Raw genomic sequence first — 26,652 nt, 5'->3', positions numbered from 1 at the left:
TTGGTCACGTCCTTGACCAAGGCCGTTCTCCCCCGATTGCTCAGTTTGGCCGGGCGGCCAGCTCTCGGAAGAGTCTTGCTGGTTCCAAACTTCTTCCGTTTAAGAATGATGGCCACTGTGTTCTTAAGGACCTTCAATGCTGCATAAATGTTCTGTGCCTCGACATAATCCAGTCTCAGACTTTAATCAAGTTGTAGAAACGTCAAGGATCATCAATGGAAACAGGATGCACCTGAGCTTAATTTCAAGTCTCATAGCAAAGGGTCTGAATACTTATGTAAATAAGGTATTTCTGATTTACTTTTAATAAATTTGCTAAACTCCAAGCGGGCTGTCATGTAACTAGTCTCCCAGTGCTGTAATGCAACACCCCCCCCAACCCCTCTTTTTACGCTGCTGCTACTCTGTTCATCATATCTGCATAGTCACTTTAACTATACATTCATGTACATACTACCTCAGTTGGGCCAACCAACCAGTGCTCCTGCACATTGGCTAACCGGGCTATCTGCATTGTGTCCCACCCACCACCCAACAAATCCTCTCTTATGCTACTCCTACTCTCTGTTCATCATATATGCATAGTCACTAACTTCTTAGGGCTGCAATCCTGTCAACGGGATGATATGACAACAGCCAGTGAAAGTGCAGGACACCAAATTCAAAACAACAGAAATCTCATAATTAAAATTCCTCAAACATACTTGAATCTTATACCGTTTTAAAGGTAATCTTGTTGTTAATCACACCACAGTGTCCGATTTCAAATATGCTTTACAGCGAAAGCACCACAAACGATTGTTCGGTCACCACCAAGCCACAGAAAAACACAGCCATTTTTCCAGCCAAAGAGAGGAGTCACAAAAAGCACAAATGGAGATAAAATGAATCACTAACCTTTGATTTGATTTTGATTTTATTAGGATCTCTTTTAGTCCCCATTTGGACTAATCTTCCAAGAGTCCTTAACATTTGAACCTTTGATGATCTTCATCAGATGACACTCATAGGACTTCATGTTACACAATACATGTATGTTTTGTTTGAAAGTTTATATTTATATAAAAAAATCTGAGTGTACATTGTTACGTTCACTAGTTCCAAAAACATCCAGTGATTTTTGCATAGCCGCATCGATACAATAGAAAAACTCATCATAAATGTAGATGATAATACAAGTTATACACATGGAATTATAGATATACCTCTCCTTAATGCAATGGCTGTGTCAGATTTCAACAAAACTTTACGGAAAAAGCAAACCATGCAATAATCTGAGACGGCGCTCAGAAAATTAATGAAATTAGCCACCATGTTGGAGTCAACAGAAACCAGAAATTACATGATAAATATTCCCTTACCTTTGATGATCTTCATCAGAATGCACTCCCAGGAATCGCAGTTCCACAATAAATGCTTGATTTGTTCGATAATGCCCGTTATTTATGTCCAAGTAGCTACTTTTGTTAGCGTTAGGTACACATATCTAAACGCTCGTGCGTATATTAAAGGTCGAAGAAACATTTCAAACTAAGTATAGAATCAATCATTAGGATGATTTTATCATAAATCTTCAATAAAGTTCCAACCGGAGAATTCCTTTGTGTCTACAGAAGCAACAGGAAATGGCTCTCTGCCAGTAACCTGACTCATTCAGCTCTTATTCAGTCCCACAACACAGTAGAAGCCTCATTCAAGTTTTTAAAGATGGTTGACATCTAGTGGAAGCCACAGGGAGTACAACTTCATTCATATCCCAATCTGAATTCAATAGGGCCCGAGTTGAAAATCGACCAACCTCAGATTTCTCACTACCTGTTTGGATTTCTTCTCAGGTTTTTGTCTGCCATATCAGTTATGTTATACTCACAGACATCATTCAAACAGATTTAGAAACTTCTGTGTTTTCTATCCAATACTAATAATAATATACATATATTAGCAACTGAGACTGAGGAGCAGGCTGTTTACTCTAGGCACCTTTCATCCAAGCTACTCAATACTGCCCCTGCAGCCATAAGAAGTTAACCATATCTGCATGTATATACTACCTCAATCAGCCTGACTAACCAGTGTCTGTATGTAGCCTCGCTACTGTATATAGCCTGTCTTTTTACTGTTGTTTTATTTCTTTACTTACCTATTGTTCACCTAATACCTTTGTTGCACTATTGGTTAGAGCCTGTAAGTAAGCATTTCACTGTAAGGTCTACACCTGTTGTATTCGGCACACGTGACTAACTTTGATTTGAAATGTGGAAAAAGTCAAGTGGTCTGAATGCACTGTATTTGTGATGGTACACTGCAGGGACCAGTCAACAATGATTGTGAATAGTTAGTGTTTAAGTACCACTAACTAGTGTCTTCAATATTCCCATGATGTCAACAAATACTAAGTCATGTGTTCTTTTGTATTGTTCTGTTTGTCTGGCTCGCTAGGCGGGGATGGCCTTGTATAAGACCGTTCCTAAGAACCCCTACTACTTCTGGTCTGTCATGAGTCTGGTCATGCAGGTAGGCATGCTCTCTCACTAAATATATAGCTTGATTGATTGTGTGAGTCTGTCTGTGTGACTGTGTGTGTTTACTGTCTGTGTGTGTTTCAGGCCATCTCTGCGCAGGATGAGAAGTTGGCCCAGACCATGTTCCTGCCCCTGGCTGAACGCATGGTGGAGAAGATGGTGAAGGAGGAGAAGATCGAGGCTGAGGCTGAGGTTCAACTGTACTTTATGATCCTGGAGCGGCTGGGGAAGTATGTGGAGGCTCTGGACATGGTCCGCGGTCCACTGGGAGGTAAGAATGGACAGAGATTCTGTGTGTGAGAGACTCAGAGACGATTTGTACAGCTTCTGGGTTGTTCGCTGTGTGATTTGTTCATGTCTTTCTACTCACTCGGTGTATGTTTGCCGTCTCATAGAGAAGTTGACCAGTGAGTTGCAGAGCAGGGAGAATAAGTGTATGATGATGTACCAACGACTGCAGCTCTGGCCTGAATGCAACGCTCTGTCCTACAAGCTACTGCTCAAAAAGTGAGTACACACATTTATATCAAACTCACATTTATGCACACACTTCAGCATTGCTCTTACAAAGTTGGTCTTTATTTCTCTCCCCTCTCTTTCTCTCCCCTTTTCTCTTGCTCTCTTCCCCCTCCCCCTCTCCTCTTTCTCAATCTCTCTACAGTCCTGATGATTGGCAGTTCTACCTCTCCTACTTTGACTCTCTTTTCCATCTCATGGACAAGTCCTGGAGCCCACCTAATGAGGAAGAGCAGTGAGTACTGTGTGTGTCAGGGTTTCGGTTAGGAAAATGTGGCGCCGGAATACGTGGCCGGGAAGATTTTAATTTACCGGCCAGTTGAGAAATTTACCGGACCCATTACGGCATCCACCCACTGTGCTCAAAATGACAGAAATCACATTTAGATTATGGTAATGCAACTTCACAGAACATCCAACTCCTGTAACGAAGCAGAAAATAAAATGTAATTTTCAAACAATTTCCAAAATGCAATTCACGGGAAAAGTCCATTCTAAACGGCACACCTGATGAGAGCGGTTCTTTATGTGACATTGTTGAAAATCTCCATTAGAAAGTTAGAAAGAGGGGGTGATCTAAAGATGCAACAACTAGGATGGGTTGCTAATATGACTAGGATTGTGCCTTTGGCTTCTGGACAATGAAGGATAGTTGATATGAAAGCCAATGGAACATGAGGAAGTCTTTCATAGGAGGTGCGTCGAGTAGGCTAGGGAAGTAAATATGAATACATTTGCCAAAATTATATCATTACTCCTGTCTATACATAAATAAAATCATTCAAAATACTCCACCAGAAAGCATGACTTATCCACAGCAGAATCGAGGATCATTAGACTAAAAAAATATATATTTAAAAAATAGCTGTGGTTTCTTAGAAATCAAAAGCTTGTAAGGCCTATGCCTATTTGCAAAGGCCACAATTTGGGCAGAATGCAGGTCAATAAGGCCTAGCTGATTGTTGAGTTGCGGCTGTCAGTTAAAAGCATCTAAAATATGTGTATAGATTCTCTTGAGTATAACAACAAATGTTGAGACAAGGAGGGGAGGGGGGATGTGGCTAAGATATAGGCGAGTCTCACCAAAATGGCTCAGATGTCTCCCGCCAATTCTTGCACCTTCGTTGTTTCATTGTGTGAATTGTTTGCCCTTTTGATTGTTTTTATCAATTCCCATTACATATGTCACCAGTAGTAAACGTAATGGGGAATTTATAAAAAGAGTAGCTCAAGTCAAGACATTTAGAAAGGGATGCAGGCAGACTGAGAAATAAGTGCAATTGAAAACCTGAATTGATCATTTTCGGCTTAATGCATTTGATTTTATTTGACGATGGACGTTATAGGCCTACTGCTGCATTGACCTATAGGCTATCAGTTCTATGCGCTCAGTTCTTTAGCGGGCAATAGATCACGGTCTATCAATGTGTCCATATAGCAGAGGGTAGTGCTCTCGCCATAGTTTAATTTTGTATCATTTTAATTCAGATTTTCATGATTAACCACGTGACAATGATTTTGAGAAACACAAACGTTATTATTGAAATCAAACTGTTCCACAAAAATGCACAAGTGAAAATCATAACTGGCACGCAGATCGGTAGAAATGGTACGAGGATAAATTGTAAGCTTCCCCAAACTTGAAATTTACGCGCCGCCTATGAAGTCTTAATAAAATAATTGCCTCCACGTTTCCATGGTCGGATTTGCCTATAGGCTACTTTGAAGCAAGGTAAGACATGCCCCATAACATAAAGTTAAACATTCAGGTTTCAAACAATCAAGGAGGCCTATGTTTTCAAAATGCATAGGACCTAATGCCTCCAGCTCACATTTTAAAGTGGAGGTGAAACGCTGCGCTTGTACTAGGCGGTAATAAAGTTGATAAATGAAAATAGCTGTTTTTAATTGTGCACATAAACAGTTAAAACATGATTGCAATTAGAATTGTTATGCAATGAATGGGCTTATAAAAGCACATGCAGCAGCAACCAGCTGAGGAGCTGCAGGAGAAATCCTGTTCAAAATAGGCTCTGTGTGATAGTTGTGTTGGATAAATAAGATGGGCGAAGCGATGACAAACAAATACACATACACCAATTTAATTCCACTATTATATGAAAATTAACCTATATAGCGATAAGTATGACGATCAAATCTATTTCCGTCAATGAATTGAACCTTTATTTAACTAGACAAGTCGGTTAAGAAGAAATTCTTGTTTACAATGTCGGCCAACCAGGGAACAGTGGGTTAACTGCCTTGTTCAGGGGCTTCACGACAGATTTTTACCTTGTCAGCTCGGGGATTCGATCCAGCAACCTTTCAGTTACTGGCCCAACGCTCTAACCACTAGGCTCCATGCCTCTAACCACTAGGCTACATGCCTCTAACCACTAGGCTCCATGCCTCTAACCACTAGGCTCCATGCCTCTAACCACTAGGCTACATGCCAACCCAAAATATTAAAAAGCTTTTTTTTCTCTCAATCATTTTGGCCGGTAAAAGTTATTTATCGGCTTTTCATTTTTTTTATCGACTAAAAGCCGGCAATTGCAGGCAAACAGAAACCCTGTTGTGTGAGTGATATATAACTATTAGAAGAGGCCATTGCTTGTTCGAGATTCTGCTCTTGGTGGAAGTTTTACCTCGTAGAAGAGATGGGCTGATCAAAAAAACTATTTTCTTTGCCTCCCCTTCTTTCTCCAGCTGTGTGGAGGGTCCAGTGCAGACCACTGTGGCGGAGGCAGTGAAGTTTGTGGTGGACAGGATGGAGGAGGAGGACAAGAAGGATTCTCGTCCTCTCAGAGGTCCCTACATGGCCTGCCTGGAACTCATACACAGACTGAGACAGAGGGGCTGTCCTGATGAGGAAGAGCTTGGTACACACACACACACACACACAAACACACACTAGTGCTGCTGTTATTTTTGGAACTCGGTTCAATTATTTGAATTGCATTTGTTTTTCTGTGAGCTCGATGCACAGTTTCTATAGAGATCAGATCGAACTGTGCAATGTAATAGGGATTTGTAGTTTCCAAAAGGCCAATAATCTACATAGTTTAGCGCAGAAAATGTGGTAATTAACTACAAGGACCATAATCCGTTGCGCGTCCGCCTACCTGTCCCATCTGTATGGAGCTTATTATACCTCAGTGGTGTGGAGCACACGCGGAGAAGGAGAGAACGCGCAGTCAAGAGAGAAAGAGAGGGGCAGAAAGCAGTTGCTTTGGATTTTTTCTACCTGAAAATACTGCACATGATGTAAGTGATTGATAGTTGGTATTCAGCAGTCAGAAAAGTGGCTGATTTACTTTCGAAGAACTACTAAAATAGTGATTTTGTCTGACAACATAGGCAGCAGCTCTTTTGAGATGCGATGACTTGGAATTAAATAAAGTCATCAAATAAAACAAATGTAATGTACACAAACTGAAATATTTAATTCAAGTAAATGAATGATAGTTAATAAGGGATAAGCTGTAATGGGCAGTCACTACCATCATGGGACTTTTATTCAACTTAATAGTTATATTTTGTGCTATACCATTTAACCCACATAATGCATTTGTCTAAAAATGATGATTGAAACCGATATTGAAAACCGTGATGATTTTTTAATTGGTGAACCGAGACCGAACCAACCTCAAAAAGCACTAACGCACGGACACCCTACAGTTTCCTTGGCTGTTGACAGTTTATTTGCGTTGTTTTTATTGGTTGTCTACAGGAGATCCGATGGAGTTGATGCTTCAGTTCTTTGGGAAGTTTGGAGACAAACCCTGCTGTATTACAGACCTGAAGATGTATTTACACCTACTTCCCCCTGAGCAACACACACAGGTACACACACACCTGCAGAACACCGCCAGTAGTGGGAATCTATCACCAAGCCCCTGATGAGTTGGACAATTCTGCTCCTCTCCTATTCTCTCTCTTCCTCTCCTCCTCCCTGTAGTTTAAAAACCGTCTGGGGGAGTTGGTTCCGTTGGGGGAGGTGGGTGAGGATGGCTTTAGGTTTCCGGGGGATACGAAGGCGATGCAGAGACACCTGTGTGTGTGTCAGCTGAGCCGGGTACTGGGACTGCAACACACTCTGGACACAGAGGGCAAACTATGCCTCATCACAGAACTCAAAGCCCACTACCACTATGGACTACAGTTTGGTAAGGACAGCCATTCTATCGGTCCCTATCTTTATCTATCCCTTTCTGTCTAGCCATCCAAAATGTGATGCATCTAGCTTAAAAACTGCTGGAAGAGATGCAATGGCAATTTTGTGAAGAACCAGAAAATAGTTTCTGACAATAGTGTGTGTGTGTGTGTGTGTAAAACAGGGAAGTCGTGTCTGAAGACAGAGCTCCAGTTCTCTGATACGTACTGTCTCATGGTCGCTCACGTCTACATCGATCTCTGGACAGAAACTGGTGAGTCATCATCTTAATTTCTCTCTTTCTCTCATCTACCTGCCTTTCACTCTCTGCCTCTCTTTCCCTCTCGCTCTTGGTTTCTCTGTTTTGTTAACATACTGTGTGTGTGTCTCTGTGCGTGTTAGGCGACGAGAACATGCTGTGGCAGTGTCTAGGAGTATTAGAGGAGGGTTTGTCCTACAGTCCCTCCAACGCTCAGTTCAAACTACTGCTGCTGCTTCTTTTCTGTCGCCTCGGAGCCTTCCAGCCCGTAGTGGACCTCTACTCCAGTCTGGATGCCAAGCACGTACAGCACGACACCATAGGGTGGGTCTCTAGTACACACATACACTCACAAGTTTTACTATCCTTGTGAGCTAAAATAGATTTCCATTCAAAATCCTATTTTCCTTAACTCCTTACAATAAACCTAACACCTAATTGTAAAGCCAACCCCTAAGCCCAGTTCTAACCCTAAACCTAACCCCTGAGCCTAAAATAGTCTTTGTCCTCATGGGGGACCTGGGAAATGTCCCCACGAGGGAGGATTTTCCTTGTTTTACTATCCATGTGGGGACTTCCGGTACCCATTAGGATAGTAATACACACACTCCAGGGTTTCCGTTAACTGGTAATGGCCGGCTTTTGCCCCCCCCCCCCCCCCCCAAAAAAAAAATGAACAATTCGATTTTAAATAAAATAATAAAATCCCATTGAGAAATAATGCATTTTATCCTATATATTGATTTGGAAAGCCAAGCTGTTTTTAATTGTGCACAAAATGAATTGTGCACACTGTTTAAGACATGATTGTATTTAGAATTGTTGCGCAATGAATGTGCTGATAAAAGCGCATGTTTTACTCCAGCAGCAACCAGCTGGGCATCTGCAGGAGAAATCAGCTCCTCAGCTGGTTGCTGCTGGAGTAAAACGCGCTTCAAAAAGCCCAATAATTGCGCAACAATTATAAAGGCAATCGCATGTTAAAAAAACAATGGCTGCGATTTCAAAAAAGCTCATTTTTCTTCTCAACTGGTAATTGAAGCGCGCTTCCAATTGTCCATACAAGTGCATAGGCAACTAGGCAGGCGTCAGCGCGTCACACACCACTTTGCAATGAGCTGGAGGCAGTATGCATTTTGAAAATGTATACTTAATTGTTTGAAACCTGAACCTTTTACTACATATTATGAGTAAAAAAGGGCCCAAATCCCCATCATTTTATTTTTTTAAATTTTATTTTACCTTTATTTAACTAGGCAAGTCAGTTAAGAACAAATTCTTATTTTCAATGACGGCCTAGGAACAGTGGGTTAACTGCCTGTTCAGGGGCAGAACGACAGATTTGTACCTTGTCAGCTCGGGGATTTGAACTTGCAACCTTCCGGTTACTAGTCCAACGCTCTAACCACTAGGCTACGTTGCATGAAGAAAAGAGGGACAGAGGCCGGGCAGCGTTCTGAGAATTCGTCGGAAAGTGAGTAAACTCCCACTACCACCCGTTCTATATTGGCCAACGTGCAATCATTGGAAAATAAAATGGATGACCAACGATCAAGATTATACTACCAATGGGACATTAAAAACTGTAATATCTTATGTTTCACCGAGTCATGGCTGAACGATGACACGGATGATATAGAGCTGGTGGGATTTTCCATGCACTGGCAAGACGATGGGCTGGGTTTGACTATTTGTCAATAACAGCTGGTGCGCAATGTCTAATATTAAAGAAGTCTCGAGGTATGGCTGGCCTAAGGTAGAGTACCTTAGATAAGCTTTAGACCACACTATCTACCAAGAGTTCTCATCTATATTATTCGTAGCAGTCTATTTAGCACCACACACCGATGCTGGCACTAAGACCGCTCTCAACCAGCTGTATAAGGCCATAAGCAAATAAGAAAATGCTCATCCAGAAGTGGCGCGGGACATTAATGCAGGCAAACTTAAATCTGTTTTACCTCATTTCTACCAGCATGTTAAATGTGCAACCAGAGGAAGAAAAAAACTCTAGACCACCTTTACTCCACACACAGAGACGCATCCATGCACTCCCTCGCCCTCCTTTTTGGCAAATACCACCTGTCAATGCACTTATTGATGAAGCCTGCGACGATGTCGTCCCCACAGTGACCATACGTACATATCCCAACCGGAAGCCATGGATTACAGGCAACATCTGCATCGAGCTAAAGGCTAGAACTGCCGCTTTCAAGGAGCGGGACACTAATCCGGACACGTATAAGAAATCCTGCTATGCCCTCAGAAGAACCGTCAATACAGGATTAAGATTAAATCCTACTACACCGGCTCTGACGCTCGTCGGATGTGGCAGGGCTTAAACTATTATGGACTGCAAAGGGAAGCGCAGCAGTGAGCTGCCCAGTGACACAAGCCTACAAGATGAGCTAAATGCCTTTTATGTTCGCTTGGAGCAATCAACACAGAAGCATGCATGAGAGCACCAGCTGTTCTGGACGTTCTGATCTGTTGCATCAGACTCATTGCTTTAAAAAAAACATTTTTATGTAGCCTAGGCCTACAGGTTGTATGAATTTCGTGTCTATCTTCCCACAACTGTCCCAGAGTCTGTTTGGAATAGGCTATTTCTTTCTCGCACCGAATGACAAGCTGGCCAATAGAATAGATCAACTTTTCTACTATGGGGGAAAGTAGATTGACTTCGACTAGTGATTTTGCTGTTTGTCTCTCACATTGTTGGCTGAGGAAAAGTACACATGAGCAGTTCTAACATAGGTGACACTTGGGTTTCAAGTTTGGGAAAGCTAAGTTTCTCCATAAAAATGCACCTTTTATAATAAAGCATTCTCACATTTGCAAACTTATGTAAGTTGGCCTCCTATTCCTAATGTGTTGATTAGATTGGATAATAATATAACTCCATCACTGTTTGCAAAAAAGACTGTTCAATGCAGCGAGTAGTGACTTCGAGAAGAGCCTATATTTCTTCTTTCTTTGCACAGGAAAATGTTGGCTTTTTATGAACAAATTTCAAGCAATTCTACTATACTTTATATGATTGGAGACCTTTATTAACCTTTATTTAACTAGGCAAGTCAGTTAAGAACAAATTCTTATTTTCAATGATGGCCTAGGAACAGTGGGTTAACTGCCTGTTCAGGGGCAGAACGACAGCTCGGGGGTTTGAACTTGCAACCTTTCGGTTACTAGTCCAACGCTCTAACCACTAGGCTACCCTGCCGCCCCACATAAATGACATGGTAGCCTACTCTGCTGACACTGACTAGCAGATCAATAACAACGTTGCCTGATCCATATATTGGGCCAACTAAAAGGGGAGACACAAATACAATCTGATGTCCATCTAAGCTGGAGGAGAAAATGATTGTCCAGAGACGAAGAAAGGTGGCGCTGACACAGACGGTGAATATGCACACTCACCGGGGATATGGCCGATGTTCTTTGCTGGTGCCAATAAGATCGCTCAATTAAGTTGACTTTTGATAACTAAGACAGATTGGTTTCTTTTCATTGTCTTCTCTTTACTTACTGACTTTATTGTCCTCATGGGGAAATGTTGTTGCAGTATCATGTACACGTTTAAAGTGGCCTTTAAATACAAAATTGACAATACAACTTTCATAAGTTACATATACCAATAAAACATACAAAAATGAAAAAAGACTGGCCTGACTGAGTCTATAGGAACATTGGCCTGCTGGCCTTACTGAGTCTATAGGAACATTGGCCTGCTGGCCTTACTGAGTCTATAGGAACATTGGCCTGCTGGCCTTACTGAGTCGATAGGAACATTGGCCTGCTGGCCTTACTGAGTCGATAGGAACATTGGCCTGCTGGCCTTACTGAGTCGATAGGAACATTGGCCTGCTGGCCTTACTGAGTCGATAGGAACATTGGCCTGCTGGCCTTACTGAGTCGATAGGAACATTGGCCTGCTGGCCTTACTGAGTCGATAGGAACATTGGCCTGCTGGCCTGACTGAGTCGATAGGAACATTGGCCTGCTGGCCTTACTGAGTCGATAGGAACATTGGCCTTACTGAGTCGATAGGAACATTGGCCTTCTGACTGTAGGCTATGTGATTTTTAAAACAATCCACAGCAAAAAAAAATATTTAAGAAGCTAATGTTCCTCTTTGGCCAAATCATGCTTTCTGGTGTCGTAGCCACATTTCTGATGATCTTCTTTCTTTCTGTGTAGACAGGAATAAGTTAATTAGACTATATAATGTTGGCAATTTAATTCAACGCACTGCCTATGTATTCTAACCTCTTCCAATTGTTCATCGGAATTCAGTAAGAATGACGCACGCCGTTGCATCCGAGATGCATGTTACCATGAACTAAATGGTATTTCTGTCATTCTGAGAACTGGGTGGACGCCGTAATCTGGTTCCGCAACCATTTTTGGTCCAGTAAATGAAAATGCTCTGACAGAAACGCTGACACACACACATTAAGATGACCATAACCAATGCAGTAATCCTTATATTCTCTCCTCTCTCCCAGGTATCTGTTAACTCGTTATGCAGGGTCGTTGGGGCAGTTTGCTGCAGCCTCCCAGTCTTATAACTTCTCCCTCAGGTTTTTCCACTCCAACCAGAAAGATGTGAGTCCCCGTCTCATCTAAGTATGTCCTAAATATGTCATATATTCTGATGAGTTGTATTTTCTCACCTCTTCCTTGTTTCCTCTTTTCTGTCCTCCACCAGACCTCAGAGTACATAATCCAGGCCTATAAGTATGGAGCGTTTGAGAAGATCCCAGAATTCATAGCATTTAGAACCCGGCTCAACCAATCTCTGCACTTCGCTCAGGTCCGCACCGAGAGAATGTTACTGGACTTGTACACCGAGGCTGACATGTGAGGACACACACACACACACACACACACACACACACACACACACACACACACACACACACACACACACACACACACACACACACCTACCTGTAACACATTCCTGTGTTGCTCTAGCACATCAAGTCTGGAGGAGAGTGTGAAGGCGATGGGTCTGTGTCCTGAGGAGGATGACATTCCCTGGGACAACATGAGGGACAACCGAGACCTGACGGTCCTCTTCAGCTGGGACCCCAAAGACCGGTACACACACACTTGTCACAAGTTCACAACATATTGACCCATGCCAGTCTGTAAAAATGTGTGTGTGTTCCAGGGAGCTGACTGAGGAGCATCGTCGTCTGTTTCTAGAGGAGGAGTCGGTCTGGTTAAAGGTTCGCTCTCTCACGCTCCGCCTCCTCGCCTCATTGGCTCTGCTCAGACACGCCCCCTCATCACGGAACTCTGATAAGACCAATGAGAATGGTGTATCGGCCAAAAGCTCCACCCTCCAGACCCTCCTCTCCCAGCTAGACCTGACACTACAGACCGCAGCCCAGATCACAGAGAAACAGACACAGGTGCACACGCTTCACTAATAACTGTGTAATGTAATATGGTAGTTGGTTTATATAAAGCAACTTACATCAGTGACTGTATACTGGGTGTCCCCAGCATGAACAGAACCCACCACCATGCTCTTACCAACTGAGCCACACAGGACCACTAACTGCTGTTGTGTTGTTCTAGTACCCGTTCCTGGGCCCTCCCTCCTCCCGCCTGGCCTCTGCTCTGTCTAGTGGCAGCTGTCACTGTCAGGCCTCTGCTCTGCAACTATCACTGACTCTTCAGGAACTAGAGACCACTGGACTGGGTAAGATGAGGGATGTAGACTTCCATACCGCTGGCCTCCAACCCTCTGTCCATCTACAGAAGCAGTAGGACTGGGAAGGAGAGCGATGGAGGAAGAGAGGGATGTGGGGTGGGGAAGTGGGAGGAGTCTAGAGAAATGATGTCATGTTCTTTATAATTTCTCTTTCCAGACGACTCGTCAGAACTCCAAACCCAGATCTGTAACTCCTTCAAATCATTAATAGTACAACTCCAAGGTAAGACATCAGAGCTCTTTAAAGATTACAACAGGTCCATGGTAATAATGGCTGTGTAGTCAGCCACAGGAGTTATCATGGCTTCAGGTTGCTAGTCGAGGGATCACTGGTGTAGTAGTTCCTTCTTATTCCCCCATGCTGATCTGTGCCCCTCCTCCCTTCAGAGCTGTTATCCAGATGTAAAGGAGAAGTGTTGGAGATGAAAGACAGCAGATTGATGACCCAGCCCTCCCTGTTAGAAACACTGGTCTTCTTCGTCGAGGTCAGTGTAGTCGCTCTAAATATATATCACTAAAACATTGCTCAAATTGAAATGTAATAATAAGTAATATTGCAGATGCACAGCAACTGTGTGTGTAGTACATGGTGATGTCTCCTGGTCAGACTGTGTGTGTGTGTGTAATACATGGTGATGTCTCCTGGTCAGACTGTGTGTGTGTAATACATGGTGATGTCTCCTGGTCAGACTGTGTGTGTGTGTGTAATACATGGTGATGTCTCCTGGTCAGACTGTGTGTGTGTGTAATACATGGTGATGTCAGACTGTGTGTGTGTGTAATACATGGTGATGTCTCCTGGTCAGACTGTGTGTAATACATGGTGGTGTCTCCTGGTCAGACTGTGTGTGTGTGTAATACATGGTGACGTCTCTTGGTCAGACTGTGTGTGTGTGTGGTACATGGTGACGTCTCCTGGTCAGACTGTGTGTGTGTGTGTAGTACATGGTGATGTCTCCTGGTCAGACTGTGTGTGTGTGTGTAGTACATGGTGATGTCTCCTGGTCAGACTGTGTGTGTGTGTAATACATGGTGATGTCTCCTGGTCAGACTGTGTGTGTGTGTGTGTGTAGTACATGGTGGTGTCTCCTGGTCAGACTGTGTGTAATACATGGTGTTGTCTCCTGGTCAGACTGTGTGTGTAATACATGGTGATGTCTCCTGGTCAGACTGTGTGTGTGTGTAATACATGGTGATGTCTCCTGGTCAGACTGTGTGTGTGTGTGTGTGTGTAGTACATGGTGATGTCTCCTGGTCAGACTGTGTGTGTGTAATACATGGTGATGTCTCCTGGTCAGACTGTGTGTGTGTGTGTAATACATGGTGATGTCAGACTGTGTGTGTGTGTAATACATGGTGTTGTCTCCTGGTCAGACTGTGTGTGTGTGTGTGTGTGTGTGTAATACATGGTGGTGTCTCCTGGTCAGACTGTGTGTGTGTGTAATACATGGTGATGTCTCCTGGTCAGACTGTGTGTGTGTGTGTGTAATACATGGTGATGTCTCCTGGTCAGACTGTGTGTGTGTGTGTGTAATACATGGTGATGTCAGACTGTGTGTGTGTGTAATACATGGTGTTGTCTCCTGGTCAGACTGTGTGTGTGTGTAATACATGGTGGTGTCTCCTGGTCAGACTGTGTGTGTGTGTGTAGTACATGGTGATGTCTCCTGGTCAGACTTTGTGTGTGTGTAATACATGGTGATGTCAGACTGTGTGTGTGTGTAATACATGGTGTTGTCTCCTGGTCAGACTGTGTGTGTGTGTAATACATGGTGATGTCAGACTGTGTGTGTGTGTAATACATGGTGTTGTCTCCTGGTCAGACTGTGTGTGTGTGTGTAGTACATGGTGATGTCTCCTGGTCAGACTGTGTGTGTAATACATGGTGATGTCTCCTGGTCAGACTGTGTGTGTGTGTGTAATACATGGTGGTGTCTCCTGGTCAGACTGTGTGTGTGTGTAATACATGGTGGTGTCTCCTGGTCAGACTGTGTGTGTGTGTAATACATGGTGATGTCAGACTGTGTGTGTGTGTAATACATGGTGTTGTCTCCTGGTCAGACTGTGTGTGTGTGTAATACATGGTGATGTCAGACTGTGTGTGTGTGTAATACATGGTGTTGTCTCCTGGTCAGACTGTGTGTGTGTGTAATACATGGTGATGTCAGACTGTGTGTGTGTGTAATACATGGTGATGTCAGACTGTGTGTGTGTGTAATACATGGTGTTGTCTCCTGGTCAGACTGTGTGTGTGTGTGTGTGTGTGTAGTACATGGTGATGTCTCCTGGTCAGACTGTGTGTGTGTGTAATACATGGTGATGTCAGACTGTGTGTGTGTGTAATACATGGTGACGTCTCTTGGTCAGACTGTGTGTGTATGTAATACATGGTGATGTCTCCTGGTCAGACTGTGTGTGTGTGTAGTACATGGTGATGTCTCCTGGTCAGACTGTGTGTGTGTGTAATACATGGTGGTGTCTACTGGTCAGACTGTGTGTGTGTGTGTGTAATACATGGTGGTGTCTCCTGGTCAGACTGTGTGTGTGTGTGTAGTACATGGTGATGTCTCCTGGTCAGACTGTGTGTGTGTGTAGTACATGGTGATGTCTCCTGGTCAGACTGTGTGTGTGTGTGTAATACATGGTGGTGTCTCCTGGTCAGACTGTGTGTGTGTGTGTAATACATGGTGATGTCTCCTGGTCAGACTGTGTGTGTGTGTGTAATACATGGTGGTGTCTCCTGGTCAGACTGTGTGTGTGTGTAATACATGGTGATGTCAGACTGTGTGTGTGTGTGTAATACATGGTGTTGTCTCGTGGTCAGACTGTGTGTGTGTGTAATACATGGTGGTGTCTCCTGGTCAGACTGTGTGTGTGTGTGTGTGTGTGTGTGTGTAATACATGGTGATGTCTCCTGGTCAGACTGTGTGTGTAATACATGGTGATGTCTCCTGGTCAGACTGTGTGTGTGTGTGTGTGTGTGTGTAGTACATGGTGATGTCTCCTGGTCAGACTGTGTGTGTGTGTAATACATGGTGTTGTCTCCTGGTCAGACTGTGTGTGTGTGTGTGTAATACATGGTGATGTCAGACTGTGTGTGTGTGTGTGTGTGTGTAATACATGGTGTTGTCTCCTGGTCAGACTGTGTGTGTGTAATACATGGTGTTGTCTCCTGGTCAGACTGTGTGTGTGTGTAATACATGGTGTTATCTCCTGGTCAGACTGTGTGTGTGTGTGTAATACATGGTGATGTCAGACTGTGTGTGTGTGTGTGTGTGTGTAATACATGGTGATGTCTCCTGGTCAGACTGTGTGTGTGTGTGTGTAGTACATGGTGATGTCTCCTGGTCAGACTGTGTGTGTGTGTAATACATGGTGTTATCTCCTGGTCAGACTGTGTGTGTGTGTAATACATGGTGATGTCAGACTGTGTGTGTGTGTAATACATGGTGGTGTCTCCTGGTCAGACTGTGTGTGTGTGTGTGTGTGTAATACATGGTGATGTCTCCTGGTCAGACTGTGTGTGTGTGTGTGTAATACATGGTGATGTCAGACTGTGTGTGTGTGTAATACATGGTGATGTCTCCTGGTCAGACTGTGTGTGTGTGTGTGTGTACATGGTGTTGTCTCCTGGTCAGACTGTGTGTGTGTGTAATACATGGTGATCTCTGGTCAGACTGTGTGTGTGTAATACATGGTGATGTCTCCTGGTCAGACTGTGTGTGTAATACATGGTGATGTCTCCTGGTCAGACTGTGTGTGTGTGTGTAATACATGGTGGTGTCTCCTGGTCAGACTGTGTGTGTGTGTGTGTGTGTGGTGATGTCTCCTGGTCAGACTGTGTGTGTGTGTGTGTGTGTGTGTAGTACATGGTGATGTCTCCTGGTCAGACTGTGTGTGTGTGTGATGTCTCCTGGTCAGACTGTGTGTGTGTAATACATGGTGGTGTCTCCTGGTCAGACTGTGTGTGTGTGTGTGTCAGTGTGTGTATACATGGTGATGTCTCCTGGTCAGACTGTGTGTGTGTGTGTGTGTGTGTAATACATGGTGGTGTCTCCTGGTCAGACTGTGTGTGTGTGTGTAATACATGGTGATGTCTCCTGGTCAGACTGTGTGTGTGTGTAGTACATGGTGATGTCTCCTGGTCAGACTGTGTGTGTGTGTGTGTGTGTAATACATGGTGATGTCTCCTGGTCAGACTGTGTGTGTGTAATACATGGTGATGTCTCCTGGTCAGACTGTGTGTGTGTGTCTGTGTGTGTGTGTAGTACATGGTGATGTCTCCTGGTCAGACTGTGTGTAATACATGGTGGTGTCTCCTGGTCAGACTGTGTGTGTGTGTAATACATGGTGATGTCTCCTGGTCAGACTGTGTGTGTGTAATACATGGTGGTGTCTCCTGGTCAGACTGTGTGTGTGTGTAATACATGGTGATGTCTCCTGGTCAGACTGTGTGTGTGTGTGTGTAATACATGGTGGTGTCTCCTGGTCAGACTGTGTGTGTGTGTGTAATACATGGTGATGTCTCCTGGTCAGACTGTGTGTGTGTGTGTGTGTGTGTGTGTGTGTAATACATGGTGGTGTCTCCTGGTCAGACTGTGTGTGTGTGTAGTACATGGTGATGTCTCCTGGTCAGACTGTGTGTGTGTGTGTGTGTAATACATGGTGATGTCTCCTGGTCAGACTGTGTGTGTGTGTGTGTATACATGGTGATGTCTCCTGGTCAGACTGTGTGTGTGTGTGTGTAATACATGGTGATGTCTCCTGGTCAGACTGTGTGTGTGTGTGTAGTACATGGTGATGTCTCCTGGTCAGACTGTGTGTGTGTGTGTGTGTGTGTGTAATACATGGTGATGTCTCCTGGTCAGACTGTGTGTGTGTGTAGTACATGGTGATGTCTCCTGGTCAGACTGTGTGTGTGTGTCTGTGTGTGTGTGTGTGTGTGTGTAGTACATGGTGATGTCTCCTGGTCAGACTGTGTGTAGTACATGGTGATGTCTCCTGGTCAGACTGTGTGTAATACATGGTGGTGTCTCCTGGTCAGACTGTGTGTGTGTGTGTGTAATACATGGTGGTGTCTACTGGTCAGACTGTGTGTGTGTGTAATACATGGTGGTGTCTCCTGGTCAGACTGTGTGTGTGTGTGTAATACATGGTGATGTCTCCTGGTCAGACTGTGTGTGTGTGTGTGTGTAATACATGGTGATGTCTCCTGGTCAGACTGTGTGTGTGTGTAATACATGGTGATGTCAGACTGTGTGTGTGTGTAATACATGGTGTTGTCTCCTGGTCAGACTGTGTGTGTGTGTAATACATGGTGATGTCTCCTGGTCAGACTGTGTGTGTGTGTAATACATGGTGATGTCTCCTGGTCAGACTGTGTGTGTGTGTAATACATGGTGATGTCTCCTGGTCAGACTGTGTGTGTGTAGTACATGGTGATGTCTCCTGGTCAGACTGTGTGTGTGTGTAATACATGGTGATGTCAGACTGTCAGACTGTGTGTGTAATACATGGTGATGTCTCCTGGTCAGACTGTGTGTGTGTGTGTAATACATGGTGGTCAGACTGTGTGTGTGTGTGTAATACATGGTGATGTCAGACTGTGTGTGTGTGTAATACATGGTGGTGTCTCCTGGTCAGACTGTGTGTGTGTGTAGTACATGGTGATGTCTCCTGGTCAGACTGTGTGTGTGTGTAATACATGGTGATGTCTCCTGGTCAGACTGTGTGTGTGTGTATACATGGTGATGTCAGTGTGTGTGTGTGTAATACATGGTGTTGTCTCCTGGTCAGACTGTGTGTGTGTGTAATACATGGTGACGTCTCTTGGTCAGACTGTGTGTGTGTGTCTGTGTGTGTGTAATACATGGTGGTGTCTCCTGGTCAGACTGTGTGTGTGTGTGTAATACATGGTGGTGTCTCCTGGTCAGACTGTGTGTGTGTGTGTAATACATGGTGGTGTCTCCTGGTCAGACTGTGTGTGTGTGTGTGTAATACATGGTGGTGTCTCCTGGTCAGACTGTGTGTGTGTGTGCAATACATGGTGATGTCTCCTGGTCAGACTGTGTGTGTGTGTGTGTAATACATGGTGGTGTCTCCTGGTCAGACTGTGTGTGTGTGTGTAATACATGGTGATGTCTCCTGGTCAGACTGTGTGTGTGTGTGTGTGTGTAATACATGGTGATGTCTCCTGGTCAGACTGTGTGTGTGTGTGTAATACATGGTGATGTCTCCTGGTCAGACTGTGTGTGTGTGTAATACATGGTGATGTCTCCTGGTCAGACTGTGTGTGTGTGTAATACATGGTGATGTCTCCTGGTCAGACTGTGTGTGTGTGTGTGTGTGTGTATACATGGTGTTGTCTCCTGGTCAGACTGTGTGTGTGTGTAATACATGGTGATGTCTCCTGGTCAGACTGTGTGTGTGTAGTACATGGTGATGTCTCCTGGTCAGACTGTGTGTGTGTAATACATGGTGATGTCTCTTGGTCAGACTGTGTGTGTGTGTGTGTGTGTGTGTGTGTGTGTGTGTGTGTGTGTGTGTGTAATACATGGTGATGTCAGACTGTGTGTGTGTAGTACATGGTGATGTCTCCTGGTCAGACTGTGTGTGTGTAATACATGGTGATGTCTCCTGGTCAGACTGTGTGTGTGTGTGTAATACATGGTGATGTCAGACTGTGTGTGTGTAGTACATGGTGATGTCTCCTGGTCAGACTGTGTGTGTGTGTAATACATGGTGATGTCAGACTGTGTGTGTGTGTAATACATGGTGACGTCTCTTGGTCAGACTGTGTGTGTGTGTGTGTGTAGTACATGGTGGTGTCTCCTGGTCAGACTGTGTGTGTGTGTGTGTAGTACATGGTGATGTCTCCTGGTCAGACTGTGTGTGTGTGTCTGTGTGTGTGTGTGTGTGTGTACATGGTGATGTCTCCTGGTCAGACTGTGTGTGTGTGTGTGTAATACATGGTGATGTCTCCTGGTCAGACTGTGTGTGTGTGTGTGTAATACATGGTGATGTCTCCTGGTCAGACTGTGTGTGTGTGTGTGTGTGTACATGGTGATGTCTCCTGGTCAGACTGTGTGTGTGTGTAATACATGGTGATGTCTCCTGGTCAGACTGTGTGTGTGTGTGTGTGTCTCCTGGTCAGTACATGGTGATGTCTCCTGGTCAGACTGTGTGTGTGTGTGTGTGTGTAATACATGGTGATGTCTCCTGGTCAGACTGTGTGTGTGTAATACATGGTGATGTCTCCTGGTCAGACTGTGTGTGTGTGTACATGGTGATGTCTCCTGGTCAGACTGTGTGTGTGTAATACATGGTGATGTCTCCTGGTCAGACTGTGTGTGTGTGTAATACATGGTGATGTCTCCTGGTCAGACTGTGTGTGTGTGTGTGTAATACATGGTGATGTCTCCTGGTCAGACTGTGTGTGTGTGTGTGTGTGTGTGTGTGTGTAATACATGGTGATGTCTCCTGGTCAGACTGTGTGTGTGTGTGTAATACATGGTGATGTCAGACTGTGTGTGTGTGTGTAATACATGGTGATGTCTCCTGGTCAGACTGTGTGTGTGTGTAATACATGGTGATGTCTCCTGGTCAGACTGTGTGTGTGTGTGTGTGTGTAATACATGGTGATGTCTCCTGGTCAGACTGTGTGTGTGTGTAATACATGGTGATGTCTCCTGGTCAGACTGTGTGTGTGTGTAATACATGGTGTTGTCTCCTGGTCAGACTGTGTGTGTGTGTGTGTGTGTGTGTAGTACATGGTGATGTCTCCTGGTCAGACTGTGTGTGTGTGTAATACATGGTGATGTCAGACTGTGTGTGTGTGTAATACATGGTGTTGTCTCCTGGTCAGACTGTGTGTGTGTGTGTGTAATACATGGTGATGTCAGACTGTGTGTGTGTGTAATACATGGTGGTGTCTCCTGGTCAGACTGTGTGTGTGTAGTACATGGTGATGTCTCCTGGTCAGACTGTGTGTGTGTGTAATACATGGTGATGTCTCCTGGTGTGTGTGTAATACATGGTGGTGTCTACTGGTCAGACTGTGTGTGTGTGTGTGTGTGTGTAATACATGGTGATGTCTCCTGGTCAGACTGTGTGTGTGTGTAATACATGGTGATGTCTCCTGGTCAGACTGTGTGTGTGTGTAATACATGGTGACGTCTCTTGGTCAGACTGTGTGTGTATGTAATACATGGTGATGTCTCCTGGTCAGACTGTGTGTGTGTGTCTGTGTGTGTGTAATACATGGTGCTGTCTCCTGGTCAGACTGTGTGTGTGTGTGTAATACATGGTGGTGTCTCCTGGTCAGACTGTGTGTGTGTGTGTGTAATACATGGTGGTGTCTCCTGGTCAGACTGTGTGTGTGTGTGTAATACATGGTGGTGTCTCCTGGTCAGACTGTGTGTGTGTGTGCAATACATGGTGATGTCTCCTGGTCAGACTGTGTGTGTGTGTGTGTAATACATGGTGGTGTCTACTGGTCAGACTGTGTGTGTGTGTGCAATACATGGTGATGTCTCCTGGTCAGACTGTGTATGTGTGTGTGTGTAATACATGGTGATGTCAGACTGTGTGTGTGTGTGTGTAATACATGGTGTTGTCTCCTGGTCAGACTGTGTGTGTGTGTGTGTACATGGTGATGTCTCCTGGTCAGACTGTGTGTGTGTGTGTGTGTGTGTATACATGGTGATGTCTCCTGGTCAGACTGTGTGTGTGTGTAATACATGGTGATGTCTCCTGGTCAGACTGTGTGTGTGTGTGTGTGTGTAATACATGGTGTTGTCTCCTGGTCAGACTGTGTGTGTGTGTAATACATGGTGATGTCTCCTGGTCAGACTGTGTGTGTGTGTAATACATGGTGATGTCTCCTGGTCAGACTGTGTGTGTGTGTGTAATACATGGTGATGTCTCCTGGTCAGACTGTGTGTGTGTGTGTGTAATACATGGTGATGTCTCCTGGTCAGACTGTGTGTGTGTAATACATGGTGATGTCTCCTGGTCAGACTGTGTGTGTGTGTAATACATGGTGATGTCAGACTGTGTGTGTGTAGTACATGGTGATGTCTCCTGGTCAGACTGTGTGTGTGTGTAATACATGGTGATGTCAGACTGTGTGTGTGTGTAATACATGGTGATGTCAGACTGTGTGTGTGTGTAATACATGGTGACGTCTCTTGGTCAGACTGTGTGTGTGTGTGTGTGTAGTACATGGTGTTGTCTCCTGGTCAGACTGTGTGTGTGTGTAATACATGGTGACGTCTCTTGGTCAGACTGTGTGTGTGTGTGTAATACATGGTGATGTCTCCTGGTCAGACTGTGTGTGTGTAATACATGGTGATGTCTCCTGGTCAGACTGTGTGTGTGTGTAATACATGGTGATGTCTCCTGGTCAGACTGTGTGTGTGTGTAATACATGGTGATGTCTCCTGGTCAGACTGTGTGTGTGTGTGTGTAATACATGGTGATGTCTCCTGGTCAGACTGTGTGTGTGTGTGTGTAATACATGGTGATGTCTCCTGGTCAGACTGTGTGTGTGTGTAATACATGGTGATGTCTCCTGGTCAGACTGTGTGTGTGTGTAATACATGGTGATGTCTCCTGGTCAGACTGTGTGTGTGTGTGTGTGTGTGTGTGTGTGTGTAATACATGGTGATGTCTCCTGGTCAGACTGTGTGTGTGTGTAATACATGGTGATGTCTCCTGGTCAGACTGTGTGTGTGTGTGTGTAATACATGGTGATGTCTCCTGGTCAGACTGTGTGTGTGTGTGTGTAATACATGGTGATGTCTCCTGGTCAGACTGTGTGTGTGTGTGTGTGTAATACATGGTGATGTCTCCTGGTCAGACTGTGTGTGTGTGTGTGTAATACATGGTGATGTCTCCTGGTCAGACTGTGTGTGTGTGTAATACATGGTGATGTCTCCTGGTCAGACTGTGTGTGTGTGTGTAGTACATGGTGATGTCTCCTGGTCAGACTGTGTGTGTGTGTAATACATGGTGATGTCTCCTGGTCAGACTGTGTGTGTGTGTAATACATGGTGATGTCTCCTGGTCAGACTGTGTGTGTGTGTGTGTGTAATACATGGTGATGTCTCCTGGTCAGACTGTGTGTGTGTGTAATACATGGTGATGTCTCCTGGTCAGACTGTGTGTGTGTGTGTGTAATACATGGTGATGTCTCCTGGTCAGACTGTGTGTGTGTGTAATACATGGTGATGTCTCCTTGTCAGACTGTGTGTGTGTAATACATGGTGATGTCTCCTGGTCAGACTGTGTGTGTGTGTGTGTAGTACATGGTGATGTCTCCTGGTCAGACTGTGTGTGTGTGTAATACATGGTGATGTCTCCTGTGTGTGACATGTGACTGTGTGTGTGTGTGTGTGTAATACATGGTGATGTCTCCTGGTCAGACTGTGTGTGTGTGTGTGTGTAATACATGGTGATGTCTCCTGGTCAGACTGTGTGTGTGTGTGTGTGTGTGTGTAATACATGGTGATGTCTCCTGGTCAGACTGTGTGTGTGTGTAATACATGGTGATGTCAGACTGTGTGTGTGTGTAATACATGGTGATGTCTCCTGGTCAGACTGTGTGTGTGTAGTACATGGTGATGTCTCCTGGTCAGACTGTGTGTAATACATGGTGGTGTCTCCTGGTCAGACTGTGTGTGTGTGTGTGTAATACATGGTGATGTCTCCTGGTCAGACTGTGTGTGTGTGTGTGTGTATACATGGTGATGTCTCCTGGTCAGACTGTGTGTGTGTGTGTGTGTAATACATGGTGATGTCTCCTGGTCAGACTGTGTGTGTGTGTGTAATACATGGTGATGTCTCCTGGTCAGACTGTGTGTGTGTGTGTGTGTAATACATGGTGATGTCTCCTGGTCAGACTGTGTGTGTGTGTAATACATGGTGATGTCTCCTGGTCAGACTGTGTGTGTGTGTGTGTGTGTAGTACATGGTGATGTCTCCTGGTCAGACTGTGTGTGTGTGTGTAATACATGGTGATGTCTCCTGGTCAGACTGTGTGTGTGTGTAATACATGGTGATGTCTCCTGGTCAGACTGTGTGTGTGTGTGTGTAATACATGGTGATGTCTCCTGGTCAGACTGTGTGTGTGTGTGTAATACATGGTGATGTCTCCTGGTCAGACTGTGTGTGTGTGTGTAATACATGGTGATGTCTCCTGGTCAGACTGTGTGTGTGTGTGTGTGTGTGTGTGTAATACATGGTGATGTCTCCTGGTCAGACTGTGTGTGTGTGTGTGTGTGTGTGTAATACATGGTGATGTCTCCTGGTCAGACTGTGTGTAATACATGGTGGTGTCTCCTGGTCAGACTGTGTGTGTGTGTAATACATGGTGATGTCTCCTGGTCAGACTGTGTGTGTGTGTGTGTAATACATGGTGATGTCTCCTGGTCAGACTGTGTGTGTGTGTGTGTAATACATGGTGATGTCTCCTGGTCAGACTGTGTGTGTGTGTGTGTAATACATGGTGATGTCTCCTGGTCAGACTGTGTGTGTGTGTGTAATACATGGTGGTGTCTCCTGGTCAGACTGTGTGTGTGTGTGGTGATGTGTGAGTGTGTGTGTGTGTAATACATGGTGATGTCTCCTGGTCAGACTGTGTGTGTGTGTAATACATGGTGATGTCTCCTGGTCAGACTGTGTGTGTGTGTGTAATACATGGTGATGTCTCCTGGTCAGACTGTGTGTGTGTAATACATGGTGGTGTCTCCTGGTCAGACTGTGTGTGTGTGTGTGTGTGTGTGTGTGTGTGTGTAATACATGGTGATGTCTCCTGGTCAGACTGTGTGTGTGTGTAATACATGGTGATGTCTCCTGGTCAGACTGTGTGTGTGTGTGATGTGTGACTGTGTGTGTGTGTAATACATGGTGGTGTCTCCTGGTCAGACTGTGTGTGTGTGTGTGTGGTGTGTGTGTGTGTGTGTGTGTAATACATGGTGATGTCTCCTGGTCAGACTGTGTGTGTGTGTAATACATGGTGGTGTCTCCTGGTCAGACTGTGTGTGTGTGTGTGTGTAATACATGGTGATGTCTCCTGGTCAGACTGTGTGTGTGTGTAATACATGGTGGTGTCTCCTGGTCAGACTGTGTGTGTGTGTGTGTAATACATGGTGATGTCTCCTGGTCAGACTGTGTGTGTGTGTAATACATGGTGATGTCTCCTGGTCAGACTGTGTGTGTGTGTGTGTAATACATGGTGGTGTCTCCTGGTCAGACTGTGTGTGTGTGTGTAATACATGGTGATGTCAGACTGTGTGTGTGTGTGTACTGTGTGTGTGTGTAGTACATGGTGTTGTCTCCTGGTCAGACTGTGTGTGTGTGTGTGTGTGTAATACATGGTGATGTCTCCTGGTCAGACTGTGTGTGTGTGTAATACATGGTGATGTCTCCTGGTCAGACTGTGTGTGTGTGTGTAATACATGGTGATGTCTCCTGGTCAGACTGTGTGTGTGTGTGTGTAATACATGGTGATGTCTCCTGGTCAGACTGTGTGTGTGTGTAATACATGGTGGTGTCTCCTGGTCAGACTGTGTGTGTGTGTGTAATACATGGTGATGTCTCCTGGTCAGACTGTGTGTGTGTGTGTAATACATGGTGATGTCTCCTGGTCAGACTGTGTGTGTGTGTAATACATGGTGATGTCTCCTGGTCAGACTGTGTGTGTGTGTAATACATGGTGATGTCTCCTGGTCAGACTGTGTGTGTGTGTGTGTGTGTGTGTGTGTGTGTGTGTGTGTGTGTGTGTGTGTGTGTAATACATGGTGATGTCTCCTGGTCAGACTGTGTGTGTGTAATACATGGTGATGTCTCCTGGTCAGACTGTGTGTGTGTGTAATACATGGTGATGTCTCCTGGTCAGACTGTGTGTGTGTGTGTGTGTGTGTGTGTGTGTGTAATACATGGTGATGTCTCCTGGTCAGACTGTGTGTGTGTGTAATACATGGTGATGTCTCCTGGTCAGACTGTGTGTGTGTAGTACATGGTGATGTCTCCTGGTCAGACTGTGTGTGTGTGTAATACATGGTGATGTCTCCTGGTCAGACTGTGTGTGTGTGTAATACATGGTGATGTCTCCTGGTCAGACTGTGTGTGTGTGTGTGTAATACATGGTGATGTCAGACTGTGTGTGTGTAATACATGGTGATGTCTCCTGGTCAGACTGTGTGTGTGTAATACATGGTGATGTCTCCTGGTCAGACTGTGTGTGTGTGTAATACATGGTGATGTCAGACTGTGTGTGTGTGTAATACATGGTGTTGTCTCCTGGTCAGACTGTGTGTGTGTGTAATACATGGTGATGTCTCCTGGTCAGACTGTGTGTGTGTGTGTGTGTGTGTAATACATGGTGATGTCAGACTGTGTGTGTGTGTAATACATGGTGATGTCTCCTGGTCAGACTGTGTGTGTGTAATACATGGTGATGTCTCCT

The 26,652-nt window shown here is 44.8% G+C and overlaps 1 protein-coding gene across 2 annotated transcripts in view; it reads left to right on the top strand.

The window, feature by feature from the left end:
* LOC135548253 (N-alpha-acetyltransferase 25, NatB auxiliary subunit-like) overlaps window positions 1–26,652 on the top strand; it is a 52,818-nt gene that overhangs the window by 5,656 nt on the left and 20,510 nt on the right. Inside the window, exons 5-20 of one of the 2 annotated variants that reach the window (XM_064977648.1) lie at window positions 2,440–2,514; window positions 2,607–2,793; window positions 2,918–3,029; window positions 3,184–3,273; window positions 5,748–5,920; window positions 6,772–6,884; window positions 7,000–7,207; window positions 7,379–7,468; window positions 7,597–7,777; window positions 11,965–12,064; window positions 12,168–12,319; window positions 12,437–12,562; window positions 12,636–12,879; window positions 13,049–13,172; window positions 13,342–13,407; window positions 13,572–13,669. In XM_064977648.1, coding sequence (XP_064833720.1) covers window positions 2,440–2,514; window positions 2,607–2,793; window positions 2,918–3,029; window positions 3,184–3,273; window positions 5,748–5,920; window positions 6,772–6,884; window positions 7,000–7,207; window positions 7,379–7,468; window positions 7,597–7,777; window positions 11,965–12,064; window positions 12,168–12,319; window positions 12,437–12,562; window positions 12,636–12,879; window positions 13,049–13,172; window positions 13,342–13,407; window positions 13,572–13,669 — 2,139 coding nt within the window. The remainder of the gene's footprint in view (window positions 1–2,439; window positions 2,515–2,606; window positions 2,794–2,917; window positions 3,030–3,183; window positions 3,274–5,747; window positions 5,921–6,771; window positions 6,885–6,999; window positions 7,208–7,378; window positions 7,469–7,596; window positions 7,778–11,964; window positions 12,065–12,167; window positions 12,320–12,436; window positions 12,563–12,635; window positions 12,880–13,048; window positions 13,173–13,341; window positions 13,408–13,571; window positions 13,670–26,652) is intronic. The other variant, XM_064977649.1, reaches the window with a different exon arrangement.

The sequence above is a fragment of the Oncorhynchus masou genome, chromosome 11 (assembly GCF_036934945.1).
Source record: "Oncorhynchus masou masou isolate Uvic2021 chromosome 11, UVic_Omas_1.1, whole genome shotgun sequence".
NCBI lineage: Eukaryota > Metazoa > Chordata > Actinopteri > Salmoniformes > Salmonidae > Oncorhynchus > Oncorhynchus masou.
The sequence above is the reverse complement of the archived record's forward strand: the minus strand, read 5'-3'. Positions and strand labels throughout refer to the sequence as shown.